Genomic DNA, 25,000 nt, shown 5'->3' on the forward strand with positions numbered 1-25,000 from the left:
CTCTAAGGGAAGATTCAAGATCTCTGGACGAAGCCAATGTTTTCCACTCCAGAAGAAGTTTATTATTGTCTTCTGTATATTCAGCAGAAAGCGTTCAGGAGGTGGAATGGCTTTGATTCTGTGCCACAGTATAGATGCTGCTAGGTTGTTTATGACCAGGACTCGTCCCCGGTATGAAAGCAAAGCCAGCAAACCTTTCCATTTCCGCAGCTTTTGTTCGAGAGAGTCAGCGAGACCCTCCCAATTTTTCGCTTGTGTTGCTTCATCACCGATGTAAACACCAAGGTACTTCATTCCGTTGAGGGACCAGGTGAGGTGTTTCGGGAGGACAGGCATAGGGCGCTGGCATGGGCCCATCCACATCGCCTGGCACTTGTTCCAGTTTACCAAAGCTGAAGAAGCTGAACCATAATAGTCCAAGCAATCCACCAGTTTCTTTATCTCATCACTATTATGTACGATGGCGCAAATATCGTCAGCATATGCAGAGACTTTCACAGGCCTTGTGAGCACATTTTTGCATCCGGTTAGGATGCTGCGGACTTTGATTAAAAGAGGCTCAATGGTTAAAGAGTACAGAATACCAGATAAAGGACATCCCTGACGGATACCCCTTCCAACCTTTACAGGTGAAGTTAGCTCAGAGTTTACTCTGAGTATTGAGGAAATGCCATTATAGAGCAGTTTTACCATGGAAAGAAAAACAGGACCAAGTCCAAAACACTCTAGCACCTTGAAAAGATATACATGACTTACACGGTCAAAAGCCTTCTCTTGGTCAAGCACAATCAAACCAAGATTGTCATTTTTTATTTTACACACATCCCAAAGATCTCTTAATAAAAAAATGTTATCGTGTATCTGTCGGTTAGGGATACAGAAAGACTGATCACTTTGAATCAACGATTCTAGGAGTGGGGCGATGCGTCGAGCTAGAACTTTAGAAAATATTTTATAATCTGAAGTTAGGAGAGAGATTGGACGCCAATTATCAATGAGCTGAGGGTCTCCTTTCTTTGGTAATAGACTAATGACTGCTCTACGGCAGCTCATCGGCAAGTCACCACAACGTAATGAACTATTAAAGACCTCCAATAGTTCTGGGCCTAATAAGGGCCAAAAGGATTTATAAAACTCTATTGGGAGGCCGTCCAACCCAGGAGATTTACCCGTAGGTAAAGAAGCAAGGGAAAGTGTAAGCTCTTCCAAGGAAAGTAAGGAGCCAAGCTGATCCCTTTGAGCAGCACTTAGCATGGGTAAGTCAGATGTGAAGTAACTTATTGAGCCATCGTCAACATCATTTGCCATAAACAGGTCTGAAAAGAAGTTATAGACCTCCCTCTTTATATTATCTTGTGACGTCACAGTGTTACCAGTTGAGAGCTTTAAGGTTTCAATTTGCCTTTGATTGGTAGTCTTTTTATCAAAATGGAAAAAAAATTTGGTCGGTGCATCTAAATTATATAGCTGATCCATCCGTAGACGGACCATTGCACCTTTTGCTTGGTATTCGACCAGGCTGTTTAGTAGAGTCTTCTTTTCCATAAGCAAATGATTATTTGTTCTATTGGGGCTATTTGCCACATCAGTTTGCAACTTCATTATTTCCTTTTCTAGTGTGAACCTCTCCCTTTTTACACTGAAAGAAGAGAAGTAATTAAACTGTTGGCAAAAGACAGCGATCTGCGCCTTTGCGTAGTCCCACCACAATATCGGGTTATCAAAATTATTCTTTCTTTCTTTGAGGCTAATCCAAAACACTTTGAAAGCTTCACAAAAAGCAGCATTTTCCAGCAACATGACATTGAACTTCCAATATGGGCTGCCATGTTGCTGCAGAGCAAGCTTAAAGGACAAGGTTACAGCCAGGTGATCAGAAAAAAGAGAAGGCACAATATCAGATTTCAATATCTTGTCAAGCATTACAGTATTGACATAAATTCTGTCTAACCTGGCTAGTGTGTGCATCTGAGACGTACATCTAGACCAAGTAAACTGCCGTTGCATAGGGTGCTGAATACGCCAGACATCTATTAATCCCGTCGTCTTGATGATTTTCTCCAAAGGTATGGCAGATCTAGGATGTGGCTCCGCACTGTTTCTATCTAACGCAGGGTCAAGAGTGCAGTTGAAGTCGCCACTCATTATAAAAGAGCAATTTAAGTCAATTGTACTCAGAAGATCCTCTAGCTTTAGAAAGAAGTTTTGCCTTTCAGCATTCTTACAGGGGGCATATATGTTTACAAAAACAAAGATTTGATTATTGGCAGTGAATTGAAGATAAGCCAGATGTCCGGGAATTATTTCATTATATTGAACTTGTGTGAGTGTTAATGAGGAGGAGACAAAGAAAGCAATTCCAGCAGTGAGACAATTGATATCACTGAAGAACCACTGGCCCTTCATTAGCCTTCTCCATTGGGCTTGGCCATTCAGATCTCCATGCGTTTCTTGCAGTAACAAGACATCCAGGTGCAAACGCCGGGTCAGATCTTTTACCTGAACTTTGCGTTCTAAACTAACACCACCGTTAATGTTTAGACTACCAAAACTAACACTCATTCTTTCGGAAAAAGAAAGAAGATAAATAACTAAATAGATCAAAAAACCCATGGGGACCTCATTTACGAAGCTCCTGCCGAGCTTTCTGGATCATTTTTCTTAGCCGGTGCTTCTGAGCATCAGTGAAATTTGGAGTGTCAGGGTTGTGCACAATTTCCTTCACTTTAAAAATCAACATCTGCAGATCAGGGAAATGATCTTTCAGTTCAATGTTCCTTTTCCGATAGGAATCTCTCAAAAAGTCCTGAAGCTCGTCATCCGAAGGGCTGTTTACAGCCTTTAGAATCTGAGAGGACTCCTCTTGACCCTCACCATCAGATTCCTCATATGGGGAATCAATTGGTGTTTCAGCTTCCTGGCGCACATCACATGATTGCTCAGTTTCAATAAAGTAAACTTCTTCAGGAACGTTTTGTGCCAGAGTCACATTTGAAACTTCTTCGGGATGCGAGGTGGGGGGCTCCAAGCATGTTTGTGACATGACCACCATGCTCGATTCAAGGATGTCACTCTCCTCCAGTGGATTTAAATTATCCTCTTTTATTCTCTCTGTGCCCTTATTTTCCTCATTTATTCCTTTTTTAGGGGGAGATTTTAAGTGCTTTTCCTCCTCTTGCGATTGACAGGAGGAAGCTGCACAATGAACGTCCTCGTGTGAGATGACACTGTCTGAAGGATCAGCGACACTCACTGGGATTGGAAAGTTAGAATCCACTTTTTCCTTGATGATGTTTGTACTAGTGGAGGTGTCCTTTTCCTCCAATAAGGCAAACCTGTTTTCACATTGAAATCCAGTGATGGAGTTTTCACTGATTTGCCTTTTCCCAGAAGGTGACGCACTTCTTACAGCCGATTTACGTTTTTTTACTTTGGAAACGGTGACAAACCCATCATTTGCGCTGTCCATTGGTTCAACGGGAGGGGGCGTGTCCACTTGTTTACCTGGTTTATCCTGCACATTTGTCGAGCAGGAAACGTTAACATTAATCTGCGAGTCATTGTTTCCCGTTTCGACCATGTTAGGCTGTTCCTTCTGATTGCGGCAAAACCGTTTCATATGTCCCACTGCACCACAACCAAAGCACTTTAGGGTGTCGGTGGTGATGTATACTTGATAATCGCGGCCATTTGTCGTGAATTTTAAAGCAACATTCAAGGAGGGATATTCCTTTTTGAGAACCATAAAGACCTGCCTACGGAAACTCATCACGTGACTGACACGTTCATCCTTACAGCCCAAAGGGAGCATTATTAATGGGGACACACATTGCCCATATCGCTGCAGCGCTGCAAGGATTGTATCGGTATCGAGAAATGGTGGTGCATTTGAAATAACCACTTTCTGAGCAGGAGTATCCAAGGGATAAACCATAACAAAGTGTCCGGAGTCGAGGGACAAACCTTGTTGTACGATGAGAGCAATGTGCTCTACATCGGACACAAACACGATAACCCGTTTGTTCATACGCGACGCCGCACGTACCTTATCAAACCCGATCATGTTCCCGATCGTGAGAACAATAGCTTCGACTGTAATACCCTCGGGTGGAGAACACGCAATGCCATGCTCACGTGATAATTGCTCAAACGCTGCATATCGCTGCGAGTGAGCAGCCGCCATGTTTGGACACACGAGGCTCGACCTCGTCCTCCCAGCTCGGGAAGAAGAAGTTAGTAATGTACTCCGACTTTCCCAGCTTAGGGAAAGGGAGCGTTAAAAAAACAAACTAAGGAAATATAAGCGGGAAAAAAAGGTTTGAAGTGAAGAAAATAAGTCGGGGGAAAAAACAACAGGGAACCGCCCAAAAACGGCGATTACCTTAACCTGCACAATAAGTGTGCTCTATGGCTCTCTCTCTCGTCTCAACATAGAAGGGGAAACACAGGGAAGCTTTACAAATAGAAACAAGCACACGAAGGAGCGAAATGGGGGGGAGGAGGGGTGGAACAAACAGCCAAGACAGAGCACTCACGACACGAAGCGAGCAGACGCCATGACACTGCACCCAGCGCACCGACAGCCGATAGGTGGCGACAGAGAGGGAGAGGGAGAGGGAGAGAGAGAGAGAGAGACAGGGAGGGAGAGAGAGAGAGAGAGAGGGGGAGAGAGAGAGAGAGGGCGAGAGAGAGAGGGAGGGAGAAAGGGAGGGAGAGAGAGAGAGAGAGAGAGAGAGAGGGAGGGAGAGAGAGAGAGAGGGAGGGAGAGAGAGAGAGAGAGGGGGAGAGGGAGAGGGAGAGAGGGAGATGGAGAGAGGGAGAGGGAGAGAGGGAGGGAGAGAGAGAGAGTGGGAGAGAGAGAGAGAGAGGGAGAGGGAGAGAGGGAGAGAGAGAGGGAGAGGGAGAGGGAGAGGGAGAGAGAGAGAGAGGGAGGGAGGGAGAGAGAGAGAGGGAGAGAGAGAGAGAGAGAGAGAGTGGGAGAGAGAGTGGGAGAGAGAGAGGGAGAGGGAGAGGGAGAGAGGGAGAGGGAGAGGGAGAGAGAGAGAGAGAGAGAGAGACAAGAGGGAAAAGACTGGTTCATGGGGTCCAATCAGCACTGACTGTAACCACGCTTCCCTGACGAATCCGGGAAGCAAGGAAGAATGGGAAGGATTTGGCCCCCGACTTGCGTTGGGGGTGGGGGGGGTACGACTACTGTGAAGGGGCGTTCTCAATAATTGCTTAAAACTAGAGTTAAAACCATAGTTGGACCTGCGGTAAGGAGATGCTATTTTTCCTGGGGAATTTTATTGTCAGTCAGTCAAAATGAATGAAACACGTTACCTTAAAGTTTTTAATTAGTTGTGTTGATCTGTTTTTTCAGCCACTGTATTCTCACTTTTCAATGTCTTGAACTGATACACTGCTTTCCGCAGCTTCAATACCTTCACCTAGTTTCTCTCCCGAGTCTGTTGACGCAAGCGCACTACCTTTTTTTACACGTATACATTTATACTGCAATGATAAATAACAACGCTGGGAACCAGTGAGTTGTAGCGGCTACCGCTGGGTTTTCACAATCGCCTTGCACCTATCAAGGACGCGGAGCGATCACCATGCCGGGCTCGTCCAGGACGCCCGGGCAGGCCCGCGCTCAACTTGCCAGGCCTCGGTCGGGACGCTGGGCCACGCCCCCTCTCGCCTTTCCTGGGCAAACGCTCCGGGATAATATCTATATTATAATAGCCGTAGATGATTCTGTCTGTCTGTCTATCTGTTGGGTGTCTGTCCGGGGTGTGGCTTACTCGGTTTGCAGAGTAGCTCCACCCATAGCTCCACCCATTCTGGGAGTGGCTATAAACAAATATCCACCATTTTATTAACTCGCATAGCTTTGAGTCCTGTTTTGTAGGCCCGTGGTGTCTTGCTCTCCCCCAGTTTTATTTCAAATCAAATTCGATAAATCATTTCATTTTTCACAGTCGCTAACATAGTTTTAGACTCGGTTGAAAAAAAACGGGAAGAAAATCCGATGAAAGTTGCCGTTTATAGAACGAAATGAATTCTCAAAGGCCTGTAACTTCAAGGCCATTGAGTCTCTCTCACGCCTTTATCTCCAATCTAACTCACCATATGATTTCATTTTTATCGATGGTTTTACTTTTAGACTCGGTGTCAGCAATAATTGAGAACAATCCACACACGCGGGAAAATGCAGAGATATATTTTTTAAAATCGCGTCATGGTGTATCATACACCGACCGCCCAACATGACACCGCCGGCAATGTGTCGATATATATTAAAAATTCGCTTTTGCTTTTCCGTTATGATATATTACTATTTCGTTTGATGATAGTCGTCACAAAAACGTCAACAATGATGCCGACATATATTTCTTCGTTTTTATTTCATTCAACATATTAGCCGGAAGTAAAATATGTTTCAGGAAATTTCCGAGATATTTCTTCGTTTTTTTTATTAGTTATGTGCGCATACACTTTAAATAGGTTTATTTGAAATCTTTAATTTTCCACAAACATTCCACACACGCGGGAAAATGCAGAGATATATTTTTTAAAATCGCGTCATGGTGTATCATACACCGCCCAACATGACACCGACGGCAATGTGTCGATATCTATTTTAAATTCGATATATCATTTCATTTTTCACAGTCGCTAACATAGTTTTAGACTCGGTTGAAAAAAAACGAGAAGAAAATCCGATGAAAGTTGCCGTTTATAGAACGAAATGAATTCTCAAATGCCTGTAACTTCAAGGCCATTGAGTCTCTCTCACGCCTTTATCTCCAATCTAACTCACCATATGATTTCATTTTTATCGATGGTTTTAGAGTCGGTGTCAGCAATAATTGAGAACATTCCACACACGCGGGAAAATGCAGATATATTTTTTTAAATCGCGTCATGGTGTATCATACACCGCCTAACATGACACCGACGGCAACGTGTCGATACATATTAAAAATTCGATATATCATTTCATTTTTCACAGTCGCTAACATAGTTTTCGACTCGGTTGAAAAAAAACGGGAAGGAAATCCAATGAAAGTTGCCGTTTATAGAACGAAATGAATTCTCAAACGCCTGTAACTTCAACTTCAAGGCCATTGAGTCTCTCTCACGCCTTTATCTCCAATCTAACTCACCATATGATTTCATTTTTATCGATGGTTTTGGACTCGGTGTCAGCAATAATTGAGAACATTCCACACACGCGGGAAAATGCAGAGATATATTTTTAAAAATCGCGTCATGGTGTATCATACACCGCCCAACATGACACCGACGGCAACGTGTCGATATATATTAAAAATTCGCTTTTGCTTTTCCGTTAAGATATATTACTTTTTCGTTTGATGACAGTCGTCACAAAAACGTCAACAATGATGCCGACATATATTTCTTCGTTTTTATTTAATTCAACATTATTAGCCGGAAGTAAAATATGTTTCAGGAAATTACCGAGAGATATTTCTTCGTTTTTTAAAATTAGTTATGTGCGAATACACTTTAAATAGGTTTATTTGAAATCTTTAATTTTCCACAATATAATTTACTTGCCATTTATCATTTGATGATTACGAGACAAATTCCTCTTGAGGATCGTGACAATTCATGCGCTGCGTGGAAACTTCTATTTCCAAAATGAATGAGACGATCGATGAAGAACGCAGACTTGAACAGGATGCAGCAAGAAAACGAATGAGACGGGCGAACGAGTCCATCGACGAACGTCAATGCAAACTTGCGGGGTCACCCGTGGGAATCCCACGGGCATGGATGTGTGTGACATTTCGACATATTGAGTTAGATGCTGCACATTCATTTTTACAAAATGGTTACTGGCAAGTCATCAGATCCAGAAATGGTGTAAAAACCACCGTTTAGAGGCCATTTTTCCCCGCAAAGCGGGGGTTGGCCTTTTCGGGGACCGTGGTAGTTGTTGTTTTTTTGTCCCCTTTTTGAAGCAATGTTTTACGGCCGGATGCCCTTCCTGACGCCAACCCTTTTTGCCGCCTTCAACGACAAACAGGGAATTACCAGTGAACTGGTACTCAATTAGCCGACCTCGGAAGGATGACAGGCTGAGTCAACCCCCCTGGCATTAATTCGGCGATCGACCGAGATTCGAACCCAGGATCCTAAGCCGGCACCCTAGCCGCTAGCCCAACACCAGAAATGGTGTCATGAACACAATTTATTTACGCACAAGCACAAAAGCAAGACGGGCCGATTTCCGATTCCGACGGGCCGACGGGCGAGACGGGCCGATTTCCGATTCCGACGGGCCGATTTGGAGCAAGAAAAAGAACGAGACGGGAGAAAAAGGAGAGAAACGAGACGGGGAAAGCCGATTGGAGAGGCGAGTGAGGCGCGATTGGAGAGGAGTGTGAGGCGCGATTGGAGAGGAGTGTGAGGCACGATTGGAGAGGAGTGTGAGGCGTGATTGGAGAGGAGTGTGAGGCACGATTGGAGAGGAGTGATTGGAGGGGAGTGTGAGGCACGATTGGAGAGGAGTGTGAGGCACGATTGGAGAGGAGTGTGAGGCGCGATTGGAGAGGAGTGTGAGGCGCGATTGGAGAGGAGTGTGAGGCGCGATTGGAGAGGCGTGTGAAGGATTGGAGAGGAGAGGAGTGTGAGGGATTGGAGAGGTGAGGGATTGGAAAGGAGAGGGATGTGAGGGTTTGGAGAGGAGAGGAGTGCTAGGTGGAGAGAGGAGAGTGTCAGGTGGAGACAGGAGAGTGTCAGGTGGAGACAGGAGAGTGTCAGGTGGAGAGGAGTGAGGGGTCACATATTATGTGAAATAACTAAATTCACACCATTTCTGGATCTGATGACTTGCCAGTAACCATTTTGTAAAAATGAATGTGCAGCATATAACTCAATATGTCGAAATGTCACACACATCCATGCCCGTGGGATTCCCACGGGTGACCCCGCTAGTGTATATATATTGCTGCCCGATAAACGGGCTTTTCAGAGTGCCTGAGTGTTTGGTTTGATTAAAGCAACTCGGATGAATTCCAGCTTTTTGTCGCGTCCATTCTTCCGATCGACGTGGGAGCCCCAGCTCCTTCAGAGTAATCTTTTTGCTAATTGATGCAATGTTGATAAAAAGCAGTTCAGAAAACGATAGCCACATGTTCTGAGTGCCACATCCAATGGCAACTTAAGTAGGAAGAACGTGAGATATGAAGAATGCCATCATCTAGTCGCGGAGAAAAGACAGTTACTTGGAGTCCAAAACTTTCGACTATTGAAGACAAGCCAATTTTTCAAAGACAAAACACTGGTATTTCCCGTCATATTAAACCATTTTAGTATGCGACGACGCGCAGTTCATCGACCAAAAACACATTAATTTAATGGTGGAATCACAGACATAAAACAGAGAATCACGAGCGTGCAATCTCAGAGGCAATGTCGACTCGATTCTTCCACAAGCCGGAACATGCGAGGATGAACCGCTTTTAACTGCTGGCACATAAACCCCACCGAAAACGCTTCAAAGATTTGTGATCGCAGAGAATTTGGAGGAAAAAAGAAAGCTCGAATTTTTGTCTTCCATCCAACAACAGGCAGCGAACCAAAAACCTAACTGTGGAAAGACTGCATGCACATCTGATAACCAGGCATATACTGGTCTTGCATTATTCATCACTTGTCTAGACAGTAATTGGGCCAATTATATTCTCATTGACAGATCTTTTTTGCAAGCAGCAGCAATCTTAAACCTTTCGCAATGAATATCAGTGAATATTTTTAACTAGGCAAGTTTAAAAAGGCAACTCTCAACCATTAACTTTTCTTTGTTTGCTAGAAGTAGTTTAAAAAATCAGCACAGGTTTCAGATGAAAGTGGTGCGCAACAACCAAACAATATCAATATTCCTATAATCAGCAACAACAAAACAATATCACTATTCCTATAATCAGCTCTATCACTATTCCTAGCCTGGTGTTGACTTAGCGGTTAGGGTGCCGGCTTGGGATCCTAGGATCCTGGGTTCGAATCCCGATCGATCGCTGAATTAACGCCAGGGGGTTGATTCGGCCTGTCATCCTTCCGAGGTCGGCTAATTGAGTACCAGCTTGCTGGGATGAATGATTCTGGTGTGTACTCCAATTTAGAATAGGTACGCCGTATCCCTGCGCATCGTAAGAGGCGACTAAGGGTTGGCGTCAGGAAGGGCATCCGGCCATAAAAACATTGCCTCAAACAGGGAACCATGATTGCCATGGGGCCCGCAAGGCTAACCCCTGCTCTAGCGGGGAAAATGGCCTTAAAACGATCATTCATTCATTTTCTATACTCAGCTCACCTGTGTGCCCGTGAAGAGGCGAATGAGGCCGGGGTAGAGTAGGTGATGTACTGCTCACGATGAGGCTCTTGCGGTTACTTGTCCGACAACTGCAAAGAAAACAAGGAAAACAACACCCGAGTCAGAGATAAGAGCTTCGACAAATTGCAGTCTGTACACTGAGCAATTGACAGCTATTGAAAGTGGGAACAAAGGTGATTGTCGAGATAAGAAAAGGGAATTTGAAGCACAATGAAAATAGAAGCACTGCAAACTACAAGTGTCAAGGCTCTATGAAAAGCTATTGGAGTGACTCCTACGTCAAACAGTGATGCTTTAAAGATGAATTAATAATGATTGAGCAAAGCGGCCTAAGTTGTCTGGAAACTTCCTTTATCTATAGTCTTGCAATGGCTAACCCCCGCTCTAGCAGGGACAATGGCCTTAAAATGCATGTTGTTGTTGTTGTATCTATAGTCTTGCAATTCAGCCACCGAGTGTTTCAACAACAAAGCCCATACAGTGAAAAGTCCAGCTTAAATGATACTTACTTGCTCTAACCTACTTAATTCTGCCACAAAGGTGTTAACCTCCACCCTCATCCCTTCTTCTTCTTCTTCTTCTTCTTCTGCTTCTTCTCTCTCTCTATTTCTAATGTTAAATGTGATCTGCGAACAGTTCTAGAATAGTCTCAACATGTAGATTCCAAATTTACAGTTTGCCACTTCTGAATGTTTGGGGAACCTTGGTTTTGGTGCCCATTTTGCACACAATGGCCACCCTCCATATAAATGTCCATCATACTAAAATACACAATTTGGTGTCTGCCTGTCTGTCTAACTGTTTTCTTGCCCGCGATACATTCGGTCGTTACTTACCTAATCGCAACCAAACTTGACAGGGAGACTATGGAATTTAATGATTTAACTTCCCCCTCTCCCCTCTCTTCAAAGGGAATTTGCACCTTGGACAAACTCCTTGTTGAGGTGTATATCCGTGTTAAGATAGCTTATCATGGCGTTTTTCCAAGGCAGCTTTTGATAACAAAAGTAACACGAAAGAGCAATCAGAGATTGCAGACCATCACCAGAATGTGCTTTTATTGGTTTATAAGGCTTTTGTATTCAAACAAATATGGCGGCCGAACCTCGTAACCGAAGACATCATCATTATTTTTCTTCGCTCAAGCTCAATAGATAACGCACAAGAAATTTCATCTTGATCAGATGAAATTTTGTACGTGTCGAATTATGATGTCATAATGGAGGCACCTATGACATCATTATTAACATATGTTATTCCCCATGCAGAGTTATTTAAAATGAGCCATGTCTCAATTTTTTTATATGCAGCACTTTCAGAGAAATCGAGGTACAAAGTTTTTCGGTTTTTTTCCAACATGGCGCCCATACCACGTGACCTATGACGTCATAATTACCATTAAAATTATACAGGAGGAGGACCAACAGTTGCAGAGAAAATCATATTTATTCTGTGCCGACAAACAGACAAATAAACAAACAAACGTACTCAAATGCAATGCCCTCTCCTCTGACGAGGGTAACAACAACACCAATAATATATAATAATAGCATAATATCAATATATATTACAAAACAATATAAATACTAACTAGTGAGATACCCGTGCTATGCACGGGTGGAAGGCCAGAAGCAAACAGGCAATGCAGATACTGCGAATGCTAAAGCATGACACCAATAAATTCCACATTCCTGTAGCACCTTCAGTCGCACGTCAGACATGGACAGCAAGTTCGTGAAGGACTTCCATGAAAAACGTACCCGTTCGCAAACAAACGGGTACATTCACGCATAGAAACATCGATCATGGGTCCATGGCGAATCTGCATATGGCGATCCACGAAGTTCACGTTTCGAAAGTAGAAACCATCACGGCATGTCGTCATTCACTTGAACTCGATATCTCCTTTTTCATTCCAAACAACATAACTCCAATCACAAATTAATCACAAAATAAACTTTTAACAACATTGTTAACGTTTCCTTCATTGTAAAAACTACCAAGTCAACAGTTAAAAGGATTTTGAGCCGATAGGTGTTACGGCCTTGGCAAGATCGAGGGAGACAGTGATCTGTTAGCTTATACACCACCCAAATAGCTATGTGGAATTCTCTAATGTAGAGATTAAACTCACGTCATTTGAACTTTGGCCGAGGTCATTATTTACTTTTAATGATGTTTATATACGAATCAAAAAGAAGATAATTGGTTTTGGGTCGTCCTTTCCGCATATCTCGTGGGATTGTGAGTTGGAGAGATGACCGTGATGGCGGGGAGGGGGTTGGCTTTCTCTCAAGCAGGGATTCAACCCATGTCCTTTTAAAAGGTCTTTGTCCGAGGTCACTGAGTCAGATCGGTGCAGCCGATCGGTGCAGCGATTGGTGCAGCCGTTTGTGCGGCACCCGGTAAAATAACGTTGTGTGGGAGTCCAAACCTGAAAATGCTGGAGGCCAAAGCTGAAATCGGAAAAACAATATAGCCTATTTTACAACAGGGGGATCCCAGGATTACCCACCCAAAATATCGTTGCGATCGGTTCAGCGGTTTTTGCGGTACCTTCGAACGGACGGACACAGACAGACAGACGGACATTTGGTGAATTAATACAAATAAATAATAATATCCCCCTCCCAAAGGGGTTTTCCCTCCTTGGACAAATGCCGTGTTAACGTGAATAAATAGCTTATCGCGACATGTCATTGGGGAACCCCGACCAGATGTAAAAATATTATAAACCACAAGCACATATGATTACCTTTTGAAACAGTCGCTACTGATGTTTAACACTAAACTTTAAGAAATTTGGAGCAATCCCAACATCCGTTAGGCAATGTATGCTTCTTGATGTGAGCAAGTGTTACATGTCTCTTGACCGGTGCACTCGATGAGTTCCAGACTGCAGGTGGTGCTGCACCTGTAGTCAGTGGCATTGGGCTCCAGTGATTGTGCTCCCATTTCCAATTGAACCGTCCACTCTCTTTAGAAGTGGTATGTGCGAAAGATTTATGATCATGTTGATACATGTCGGTCTGTATACTAAGGCTTTCAGCATATGCTGCCTGGATGTGTTGAATGTCAGTGGAAGTTTCTTCTTCTTGGTAAAAGTATGCCAACGAGCTGTCTGGAGTGTTTGAATACCTTCAGCATAGCTTGAAGCCACAACTTTTGAAAGGGCTTATACTGCCATGTTTGACAGCTGTGTTGTCTGCCCAAATTATTGAATCCCCTGAACGATGTCTTTTTCATCCACATTGTCTAATGCCAGATAAAGATTCCACCATGTCCTCTTTCCTCATGCAGCAAATTTCCCAGTGGTATCACGGCCAGTTAAAGCTTGCCAGCCCAACAATCCTGCTGCTTTATCATGTCAAATGTAACCGAACAGCCAAGCGATGTCACACTTATCTTGCCAAACTAAAAATGTGTGCACAGGAAGAGATAGGCTGTAGTGCAACAGGGGTGGTGTATCGGTATCTGGGCTCCATATGTCGATTGTTTCTTCAGACGACGCATGATCTTCAAAGTGGATAGCATGTGTCATTGGCTTGGCCATGATTCATCATGAAGGTCTTCACTGGCTCGACTTTTCCTTCAGTGTTTGCATGCATGGCGCTGGTATGAACATCGTCATCCAAGAAGGCCGACTAATGTTTTCTTCCAATCTTTGAAAGTCTCCATAAACCCATTCTCCTTGCACCACTGAATTTGTCGCAAAGTCTTCTTATAAATCTTGTGTAGCATTTGTGGAGACAACTGTGCGAAAGAGACCACAACTGCAGCACGCAATTCTTCAATCTTCCGACACCGACCGGTTTGTCGACACTTTTTCTCCTTAATGAAGCACCACAAAGAGTTGCCCGGAGTCGTCATATATGGACTACGTGGTAAGCATGGTAGAGGAGCTTTGGTGGAGACGGTTTTCCAAAGCTTTCCGCGAAAGCTGTCCACATTTGAGTAACTATTTGGTCTGTGTGTGCCGTTTCTTGCACACAAGCAAGCAACCACCCGCTCTTCGACACTAACAACTTGTATCCGCCATGTCGTCTAAATTCCGACTGACTCCTGCCTCAGCGAGTCAGTGTTGCCACATACCATGGCGAAAGTGGGTGGATTGGAAAAAAGGGAGGGAGGTGCGAGAACTTTAGTTGGGGTAAAAACGACTTTCAGGCCACCCCACAGAAACTGTTATGAGATCGTTTTTAACATTTAGAAATCACCTGACTGTTTTCAAACATAAGGAATCCTACTATTCTTGCAATTGCAACTAAAATGGCGCTTGGTACCTATAACCAACTCATCCACCAAGTTTTGTCATAATCCGTCCTTCACGTTTTGATATATCGGGCTATATATCGGGCTATACATCGTTTTTGGCCCCATCTCTCGATGCTGAAGAATCACTTTAAAATTTATAGTATCCAGATCCGGATCTTCAGCAACATCAAATCAATTAGTCCCCGTCACATACCCAACCTGTCCATTGAGTTTCGTCTGAATCCGTCCACAACCTCTTTGATATACCGTGCTATATATCATTTTTGGGCCTATCTCTCAGTAGTGAATAATGACTTAAAATATTATAGTATATCCATATCCGTATATCCATTATAGTATATCCATATAGTATATCCATCCATATCCGGATCTTCAGCAAAATCTAATCAATTAGTTCTTGTCCCACACTCAGTCTGCCCACAACTTTGTCCGAATCCATCCATAACTTTGAGATATCCTGCTCACAAACAAACAGACAGAGGTGAAAACTCAACCTCCGTCCACCAATAATAATTGTCCGATATTAACCAACAGGGAAGAAGTGCAAACATTTTAAGTCTTGTTGAGACATATTTGACATCCTTTGTTGCATAGCACTGCTGCGTTACTTTACTTGTTTGTTACCTCCGCCACCAAAGGTGGATGGAGGTTATGTTTTCACCTCTGTCTGTTTGTCTGTCCGTTTGTTTGTGAACAAAATATCTCAAAAAGTTGTGGACGGATTGAGACGAAATTTGGCAGAGATGTAGCGTGTGTGATAAGGACGAAATGTTTAGATTTCGGTGAAGATCCGGATTCGGATCCGACTACTAGAATTTTTAAAGTGATTCTTCGCCATTGGGAGATGGGGCCAAAAACTATACATAGCAGGTTATCTCAAAAGGTTGTGGACGGATTTGGACGAAACTTGGTGGACTGGTTGGGTGTCTGACAAGGACGATTTGATTCGATTTTGGTGAAGATCTGAATATGGATTCAGATATGTGAATTATTTAATTTTCTGAGTGATTCTTCACTATTGGGAGATAGGGCCAAAAACGATACATAGCAGGACATCTGAAAAAGTTATGGATAGATATGGACGAAACTTGTTGGACAGGTTTTGTGTGTGACAAGGAAGAATCGATTCAGTTTTGGTGAAGATCCGGATCCAGATCCAGCTAGTATAATTATTTAAGTGGTTCTTCACCATTGAGTGATATGGCCAACCAGGCGGAGGCATGCTCTCTACTAAGTGCCGTCCTAGTTTTAATCTGCAAAGGAGTTTTAATAATGTTAAATTTAAAACGGAGACAATATTTTTTGGTGTATAAGGCAAGAAAGGCCAGGGAGCATCATGCAGGAATTTATTACGAAACTACTGGCAGCACTAAAGATGGGAATATTTCTTGCCAGGACACACGCATCTTTTGAAAGCACCACAGCCATTTAACTAATCTGTTGAAAAGTTTGCACATTTGACACTAGCAAAAAAACAAGGCGTGCACTAGATTAAATATTATGTTAGCCACTGCAGGAGACACGTAAAAATAGCCATGAAAACACACCACGCTTCAGAGGTTTTAGTGGTTAATGGGCAACAGCAAAACAGTGGGAGATTTCAGAGTGCAGCTAAACATTTCCTGGTACTCCTACTTTGTCTACAGAAAACAGTGGCTTCCACCAGACTGATGTAGAATGACCACAAAAACAATGTTATCGTACTATATAAATAAAATAAAGCTTGTGTGTATCACTTGTATGCACTTCTTAACCGCCGGACAGAATAGGTTGAAATTTGATGGTTGTATTTATGGTGTGCCTGGGAAGGGTTTAGGTATGAATTATTTTTTAACAGTGGCGTGGATTCAAGGGAGAGGGGCGATGCAAATTCTCCATGCAAATGTGGATCGCATAGTGCCACATAGTGTGATGTGATGGGGGTGAGTTGCTTGAAGGATGAAGTGGGACAAATCGTTGTCGACCCAGATGGAATTAAAGGATGATGGAAAAGATATATGGAAATGCTGTTGAATACAGAGAATGAATGGGATGGCAACATAGAGAGTAACCCAGTTTTAGGACCGGCAGAGAAGATAACTGAGAAGGAAGTTGAGGAAGCGAAAAAACAATGAAGGGTAGAAAAGCGGGAGGGCCGACGGGAGTTGTGGGAGATATGTTGAAGGCAGCAGGAAGTTGGGGTGTGAAGAGAATGACAGAGATCTGTAATCTGGTGGTGAAAGAAGGCCGCATTCCAGTGGATTGGGAACTGAGTACCCTCGTCCCTCTATACAAGGGGAAAGGTGACCCTCTGGAGTGTGGCTCGTACCGAGCGATAAAGTTATTGGAGCATGGAATGAAGGTATTGGAAAGGGTGTTGGAGAGGAGGATAAGGAACAAAGTGAAGATCGACGAAATGCAGTTTGGATTCATGCCAGGAAGAGGAACGACAGACGCGCTTTTCATTGTGAGGCAGTTGCAGGAGAAGTACATGGAGAAGAGGAAGAAGTTGTTTCTTGGGTTTGTTGATCTGGAGAAAGCATTCGATCGGGTTCCATGCAAAGTATTGACATGGGCATTGAGAAAGTTAGGAGTGGAGGAATGGTTGATCAGAGTAGTGATGGCAATGTACAAAAGAGCGCGCATAGCTGTAAGGACGAAGGACGGGAACAGTGGTGAGTTTGAGGTGAAGGTGGGAGTGCATCAGGGGTCGGTACTAAGTCCACTACTATTTGTAGCTGTGATGGAGGTGCTGGCTCAGAACGTAAGGGAGGGTTTACCGTGGGAGTTGTTGTATGCAGGTGATCTGATGTTGATTGCGGAAAGTATGGATGGACTGAAGGAAAAGATGAACACGTGGAAGGAATGTATGGAGACAAAAGGTCTGAAGGTGAATATCGGAAAGACGAAGGTGATGGCAAGTGGTAAAGCATGTGGTGAGGTGGAATGAACTGGGAAGTGGCCCTGTGCTGTGTGTAGGAAGGGTGTCGGAGTGAACTCCATTCAGTGTACAATGTGCGCTGAATGGGTTCATCAAAAATGTAGTGGTCTGAGAGGGTCATTAACCAGTGTGGCAGCTACATTCAAATGTAAGGTGTGCACAGAGGGAGCTGCAGATAAAGGAAATGTTGAGTTGGATCTTGGAGATGGCGTGAAGCTGGAAGGTGTGAAAACATTTTGCTACCTTGGAGACATGCTGAATGGAGAAGGTGGATCAGACTCGGCAACGGTTGCTCGAGTGAGATGTGCATGGAAGAAGTTTCGGGAATTGAGTGGCGTGCTGATGATGAGGGGAGTGTTGTTGAAGCTGAAGGGAAAGGTGTATGCTGCATGTGTGAGAGGTGTTATGATTTATGGGAGCAAGACATGGGTAATGAACGTAGAGCAGCAACGAAAGTTGGAAAGGGTGGAAAAGCGAATGGTTCGACGGATGTGCAGAGTATCGTTGAGAGAGAGGAAGACAAATGATGAATTGTGAAAGATGATGGGAATAGAGCCTGTGATTGATGCTGTGAAGAGGAACAGGTTGAGATGGTTTGGTCATGTGTTGAGGAAGGATGAAAGTGACTGGTTGAGAAGAGTGATGGAAATGAATGTAGAAGGAAGTAGAAGACGGGGAAGACCGAGAAAGACTTGGCTAAAGATGGTGGAAGAAGAAATGCGGGCAAGGGGGTTAACAAGGAGAGATGCAGAAAATAGGGCAAAATGGAGAAGATTGTCATGAGGACCGCAAGGCTAACCCCCGCTCTAGCAGGGAAAATGGCCTTTAAAATGCATGTTGTTGTTGTTGTTGTATAGTGCCACTCCCGATGGCAGAGTGCATTACAAGTCCCAGTGGCTTACAGTATTATTGTAGTATCTCTGCATGAAAAACTCATAACATCAAAAAACACTTCGCCAATTTACATACATGCACTGTATTCTATGGACTCCTAAGCCAGTGGAGGAAACAAGTTGAAAAGTTGTGGTTATACTCTGGGTGTATATGAGAACGTTCTACTAAGTTGGTATGGCCACCGACAACAAAGGTTTTTACGTGCTCATTTTCTACTTTCTCCTGCTGTTCCCTTTGTTATGTTGTAACCTGATTTGTTTTGTGGCATAGGTCTTGCACGAGCCTATACAACAACAACAACAACAACAACAACAACAACAACAACAACAACAACAAGCATTTTAAGGCCATTTTCCCTGCTAGAGCGAGAGTTAGCCTTGCGGGCCCCATGACTATCTTCTCCATTTTCCCCTATTTCCTGCATCTCCCCTTGTTAACCCCCTTGCCCGCATTTCTTCTTCCACCATCTTTAGCCAAGTCTTTCTTGGTCTTCCCCATCCTCTACTTCCTTCTACATTCATTTCCATCACTCATCTCAACCAGTCACTTTTATCCTTCCTCAACACATGACCAAACCATCTCAACCTGTTCCTCTTCACAGCATCTGTCACAGGCTCTATTCCTATCATCTTTCACAATTCATCATTTGTCTTCCTCTCTCTCAACGATACTCAACACATCCACCGAACCATTCGCATTTCCACCCTTTCCAGCCTTCGTGGCTGCTCGACGTTCATTACCCATGTCTCGCTCCCATAAATCATAACACTTCTCACACATGCAGCATACACCTTTCCCTTCAGCTTCAACAACTCTCCCCTCCTCGTCAGCACGCCAATCAGGTCCCGAAACTTCTTCCATGCACATCTCACTCTAGCAACCGTTGCCCAGAAAACAACTTCTTCCTCTTCTCCATGTACTTCTCCTGCAACTGCCTTACAATAAAAATCGCGTCTGTCGTTCCTCTTCCTGGCACAAATCCAAACTGCATTTTGTCGATCTTCACTTTCTTCCTTATCCTCCTCTCCAACACCCTTTCCAATAACTTCATTCCATGCTCTAATCACTTTATCGCTCTGTACGAGCCACAGTCCAGAGGGTCACCTTTCCCCTTGTATGGAGGAACGAGGGTACTCAGTTCCAAATCCACTGGAATGAGGCCTTCTTTCACCACCAGATTACAGATCTCTGTCATTCTCTTCACACCCCAACTTCCTGCTGCCTTCAACATATCTCCCACAACTCCTTTCGGCCCTCCCGCTTTTCCACTCTTCATTGCTTTTATGGCTTCCTCAACATCCTTCTCAGTTATCTTCTCTGCCGGTCCTAAAACTGGATTGCTCTCTATGTTGCCATCCCATTCATTCTCTGCATTCAACAGCATTTCCATATATCTTTTCCATCTTCCTTTAATTCCATCTGGGTCCACAACGATTTGTCCCACTTCATCCTTCAAGCAACTCAACCCCATCACATCACACCTCTCTTTCGCTATCTGCTTTGCAATCCTGAATACCGCTCGCTGACCCTTTTCCAAATCCAAGCGTTCTCCGAACATTTTCCAATGTGCCTCCTGCGCCTTTGCTACCTCTTTCTTTGCAACTTTCTTGGCTGCCTTATAAATTTCATGCTCTGCCTTTTCTGCCCCCGTACCTTTCGCCTTCTGCCACTCCTTAAATTCTTCACTTCTCGTCAATCCTCTTTCCAACTTCATCATCCCACCACCATGTTTCCGTTTGCCTCGGTTGTCCTTTAGTCCATCCACATACCTCACCAACGGCTCCCAACAGACTATCTTTCATTGACATCCAACCACTTTCAAGCTCAACCACATCATCCTCTACCCAACTCAGCCTCTCTTTTAATGCCTCCCTCACTTTCACCTCTTTCAACCTCCACACCTTCATTCTCGGTTGTTATTTCACCGCCGAGCTCTCTTCGCACCTTTCACCCTGATGTAGCAGACAACCAAGTGGTGCTGTGAAACAGCCTCCTCCTGCAGGATCACCTTTGTGTCCGGAGGTGTCCCTGATCTCGCCTACGCACCATCAGGTAGTCAACGGTTGTCGTCGACCCACCTGACGTGTATGTAACAAGCTTATTATCCTCTTTCTGGAACTGAGTATTACAAATCAACAAATCAGCTCCATCAGCAAACTCCAAAATCCTTTCACCTTCTCCATTCCTCACACCATATCCGTAACCCCCATGAACTCACTCAAAACCGTCTGTACTCCTTCCCACATGTCCATCATGCATGGGCCTATACAATGTAGTAAAAAAAAAAAAAAATTCCCTCCTCCCCCTCCCCCCTCACTGCTGTTGGAATTTTCACTTCACCTGCTGTTTGTTCCCTTTGTAATGTTGTTGTTCCCTTTGCTATGTATGTTGTGACCTGATTTTTTTTTTGTGTCATTGGTCATCCAAAAAGCCTATACCATGTAGTTAAAAAAAAAAATTCCCTCCACCCCCCACATTCAAACATTGCCCCCACATTTGCGGATTCAACATTCATGGCATTTTCCAGGAACATATCCTCCACGAATGTTTGGATCTGTTCCTCAGTAAGGACGCTTGGATGAGGCGAGCGCAGCGAGCCGAGCCAAGCTAGTATGTATGTATATATGTATATATGTATATATATATATATATATATATATATATATATATATATATATATATATATATATTATATATATATATATATATATATATATATATATATATATATATATATATATATATACAGACTTGGCATTTAATATGGAATATTTTTTTTTTCTTGACTTGGGTTTACTTTCTGAACTCAGTGTATCAATGTGGTGAGTTTCTTTTACCCTTCGGTGATGTCTTTGTTGAAAGAACCATGTCACTTGATTGTCTTTCGCAGCAAGAAGTCAATAACAGGATTATATCACAGGTGGCGTGACAAAATGTAAGGACAGGTACATTTGACGATTGGCTTCACAATCAGGTATATAAGGGTTGTTGCGTTCTCTATTCGTGGAAAACAACTGCTGCACGTCTACAAAAGATATTGCCGCTTCCTCTGAAGATGGTCCGTCAACTCGGCAATGCCGTTTGTCATGGAGTGGTGGCTTTGCGAAATTCTGGCATGAAACAGCGTGCGATTGCTCGGCAGTATGGCATCACTCAAGGTCAGGTGTCAAAGATCCTGAAACGAAATGCTCAGAGAGGTGTCCCTAATCCAATACCGAGGCCAGGACGTCCACGCAGAACCACAATGAGAGATGATCGCCAGCTGCACCGGTTAGTCTGCAATGGCCGTACCAAGTCAGCTAATCGGCTTAGGGCTGAGTGGCAGCAACTGACAAATGTGCCTGTATCGAGAAGGTGAGTCAACCAACGACTGGTTCAAGCAGGCTATCGTGCCAGGCGTCCCCTGAGAAAGCCACGCCTGACCAGACAACACAGCCAGCGCCGATTGCAGTGGGCCAGAGAGCACCGTCAATGGCAGCCAGGACACTGGAATCACGTGACCTTCAGTGACGAGTCTAGATTTCTGGTCTATCGTCAAGATGGCCGCATCCGAGTGCGCAGACAAGTGCATGAAGCCCACAACGAAGATTTTATAGTGCCAAGAGTCCAGGCTGGAGGTGGTGGGGTGGCCGTTTGGGCTGCTTTTCATGCAGGGGGCAAAACTGACCTGGTTGTTCTGAATGGAAACCTGAACCAGTTCAAGTACAGGGTCATTCTGGAAGAAACATTGCTTCCATTTGTTCGTGCAGCCTTTCGAGGAAACTTTGTCTTCCAAGATGACAATGCACGGCCTCATCGTGCTCGCATGATCCAACACTTTCTTGCTGACCGTGGTGTGGAGCATATGGAGTGGCCTGCCATGTCCCAGGATATGAATCCGATAGAGAACTTGTGGGCAGAATTAACGCGTCAAATCGACAACTTGGACCAGCGGCCCACCTCTGTGTGTGAATTGCAGCAGACTATTGTCACTGCATGCCAAGCGATTCCTGTCCAAACCTTGGAAAATCTCATGAACAGCACGCCTCGACGTGTACGTGCTCTCCTGAATGCTCGTGGGGGTTACACGAAGTACTGAACTGTAATTTTGAAAACGTACAGAAGTTTAACACAGTGCTGTCCGTGAATTGAGTTCGATATCAGTTTACATCACTTTCAAGGATCAATTTATTTGCTTCAAAATGTCAAATGTGGTTTTTGTTTCTTTTAAAGGTCACATTAACAAAATCTAGAATAATTTCAACATAATTCCAATGAACTTTTGGTTCTAAGTCATCTATGAAAAGTAAGTTCACCCCCACAAAAAAAATATTCCATATTAAATGCCAAGTCTGTATGTATATATATATATATATATATATATATATATATATATATATATATATATATATATATATATATATATATATATATATATATATATATATATATATTAAACATTCCCATTCCAACATTGTTTTTGAGAGAGCCAATTTTATTTCAGATTCATTCTCATTCATTTCATTCAATGTTTCTACATCTATTTTTGTATTTAATCCCCAATTTTAAACGTTGTTACTGCTCAGTAAACCATTTACAATTCAAAATAATTATGACCGAAGGCTGACATCAGGATTTAACAACCTGTATCCACACGACCATCATATACGAGCATCAAGATTCCAAAATTAGGTCAAGGACAGTAAAAATAGGTGGATCGAATTGTGTCACCACTTACAGAGTGGGTAATAATTACAATCTCTATATAATGGAGCAAGTGCATATATGTATTATATGTATGTATGTATATATGTATGTATGTATGTATGTATGTATTATGTGTGTATGTATGTATGTATTATATGTGTGTGCATGTATTATGTGTGTGTATGTGTGTGTGTGTGTGTGTGTGTGTGTGTGTGTGTGTGTGTGTGTGTGTGTGTGTATGTTTGTATGTGTGTGAATGTATCAATAAACCACAAACACAGCAGCTAATAGTAATAAACACCATACAAAATACACCATGCAAACATGTCCTGGCGAGAGTTTGCAATCTCTGATTGCTCTTTCTTGTTTTTCTATTTTCGGGAGTGATTGATGCAACGGTCTGTTGCCTATACACTGCCCAAATAAAGGGATGTCTGAGAAGAAGGTGTTGCATGCTTGGAACAAGATCACCAATAGGGTGGGTACTCTACTAGTATTAATAATAATAGTAACTGAAAGAGAGAAGTATGGTTCATGGACTAAAACTAATCAGAACTACTGGGTTGGAATGCTATGGAATTTATCCTTTGTGTCCAATTACTTTCATTCATAAAGACGAGCAGAGTACCTGCCCTACAGGCGATTTTGTTCCAAGCATGAAATATGTTCTTCTGACACATACTTATATTTGGGCAGTGTATAGGCAACTGACAGCTGCCTCAATCGCTCCCAGAAAAAAAATAATATCCCAGGTTACCTGCATGAATGAAAAACATGCCTAATCCATATAATTCAAAACACCTCACTGGACTGGAGGAATACTGTACTGTACATGGAGACAGGAATACTGTACTGTAGAGGGTGAAACTTGTAATACCATCTCTGACCTGGAGGCGGCGCTACATGATACACATTTACATAGAGAATTTGCATCCCCCACTCCCTTCAAGACCACTGACAAAGTTAAAAACAAAACAAAAAAAAAACTCCCCAACACACCAATTGGGGTCGAGCTGATGATACATAGCAAGTCTGGATGTAATCAGACCAGAACTGTAGGAGGAGTCACGTGACAAACAAACACATACCAGTCTGTGAATTATAGCAAGGGTGTACAGGATCTCTCGGAATGACACTTTATCTTGGCACAAGGAATAAAATATACAAATGTGTCTTGGCTATAGCTCTGACTTAATATCAAAGAGGATAAAATAAACCATATAAATAACAAGAGTTTTTCTATTTAGGGTTCGTAACACTGAAGCTTCCTTTTCACACAACATGTTGTATCAATGGACCAAGTGGCCATCTGCCAATTTGCTCGGTGGGAGGATTGACCTTGACGACACATGTTTAAATGTATTTATAAAGAACAGTACATTAACATTGCATTGGCCTACAACTCCTATATGGCACACCTGCTCTCTCTGGAGTCAATAGTTTATAGATACACCTGTAGATATATAGATATACCTGAAGCCATAATTATTATATCCTGTTCGCAGTGGGAGCAAGGACTGCTACTACACCAACCATTTAAAGGCTCATTGCTTCTGGTGTCTTGTCATTGTTCAGGACAAACTCCATTAATCTATGGATTATACCTAAAAGTCATGTGACAAACTGACAAAGTCATCCTGGATGATGATGGGAGTCGTCGCTTTTGAGGAATCTCTTCCCTTTATTGGCGTGCTCACTAAGCATTGTGCGTTGTGCGATGGCTGCATAGGTAAAATGAGTGGTGAGCAGGTGGAGCAGGTGCCAATGAAGGGAAAAACCTGCACAGAGAAATGATTAAAGTGATAGAGGTGTGTGCTATCCCTCTCCCACTCTCCATTCCTATGAGCATCGTTGGCTGCAGGTGCAGTACATTCAACGTG

At 43.3% G+C, this 25,000-nt stretch overlaps 1 protein-coding gene across 19 annotated transcripts in view; it reads right to left on the minus strand.

Moving 5' to 3' along the window:
- The window catches only part of LOC137422533 (microtubule-associated serine/threonine-protein kinase 3), a 498,013-nt gene that overhangs the window by 143,778 nt on the left and 329,235 nt on the right, over nt 1-25,000 (minus strand). For all 19 annotated transcript variants that reach the window (XM_068109313.2, XM_068109270.2, XM_078770458.1 and 16 more), the window contains one exon: nt 10,325-10,413. In XM_068109313.2, coding sequence (XP_067965414.2) covers nt 10,325-10,413 — 89 coding nt within the window. The remainder of the gene's footprint in view (nt 1-10,324; nt 10,414-25,000) is intronic.

This window comes from Myxine glutinosa, chromosome 1 (assembly GCF_964187855.1).
Source record: "Myxine glutinosa chromosome 1, kmMyxGlut1.1, whole genome shotgun sequence".
In the NCBI taxonomy this organism is placed as follows: domain Eukaryota; kingdom Metazoa; phylum Chordata; class Myxini; order Myxiniformes; family Myxinidae; genus Myxine; species Myxine glutinosa.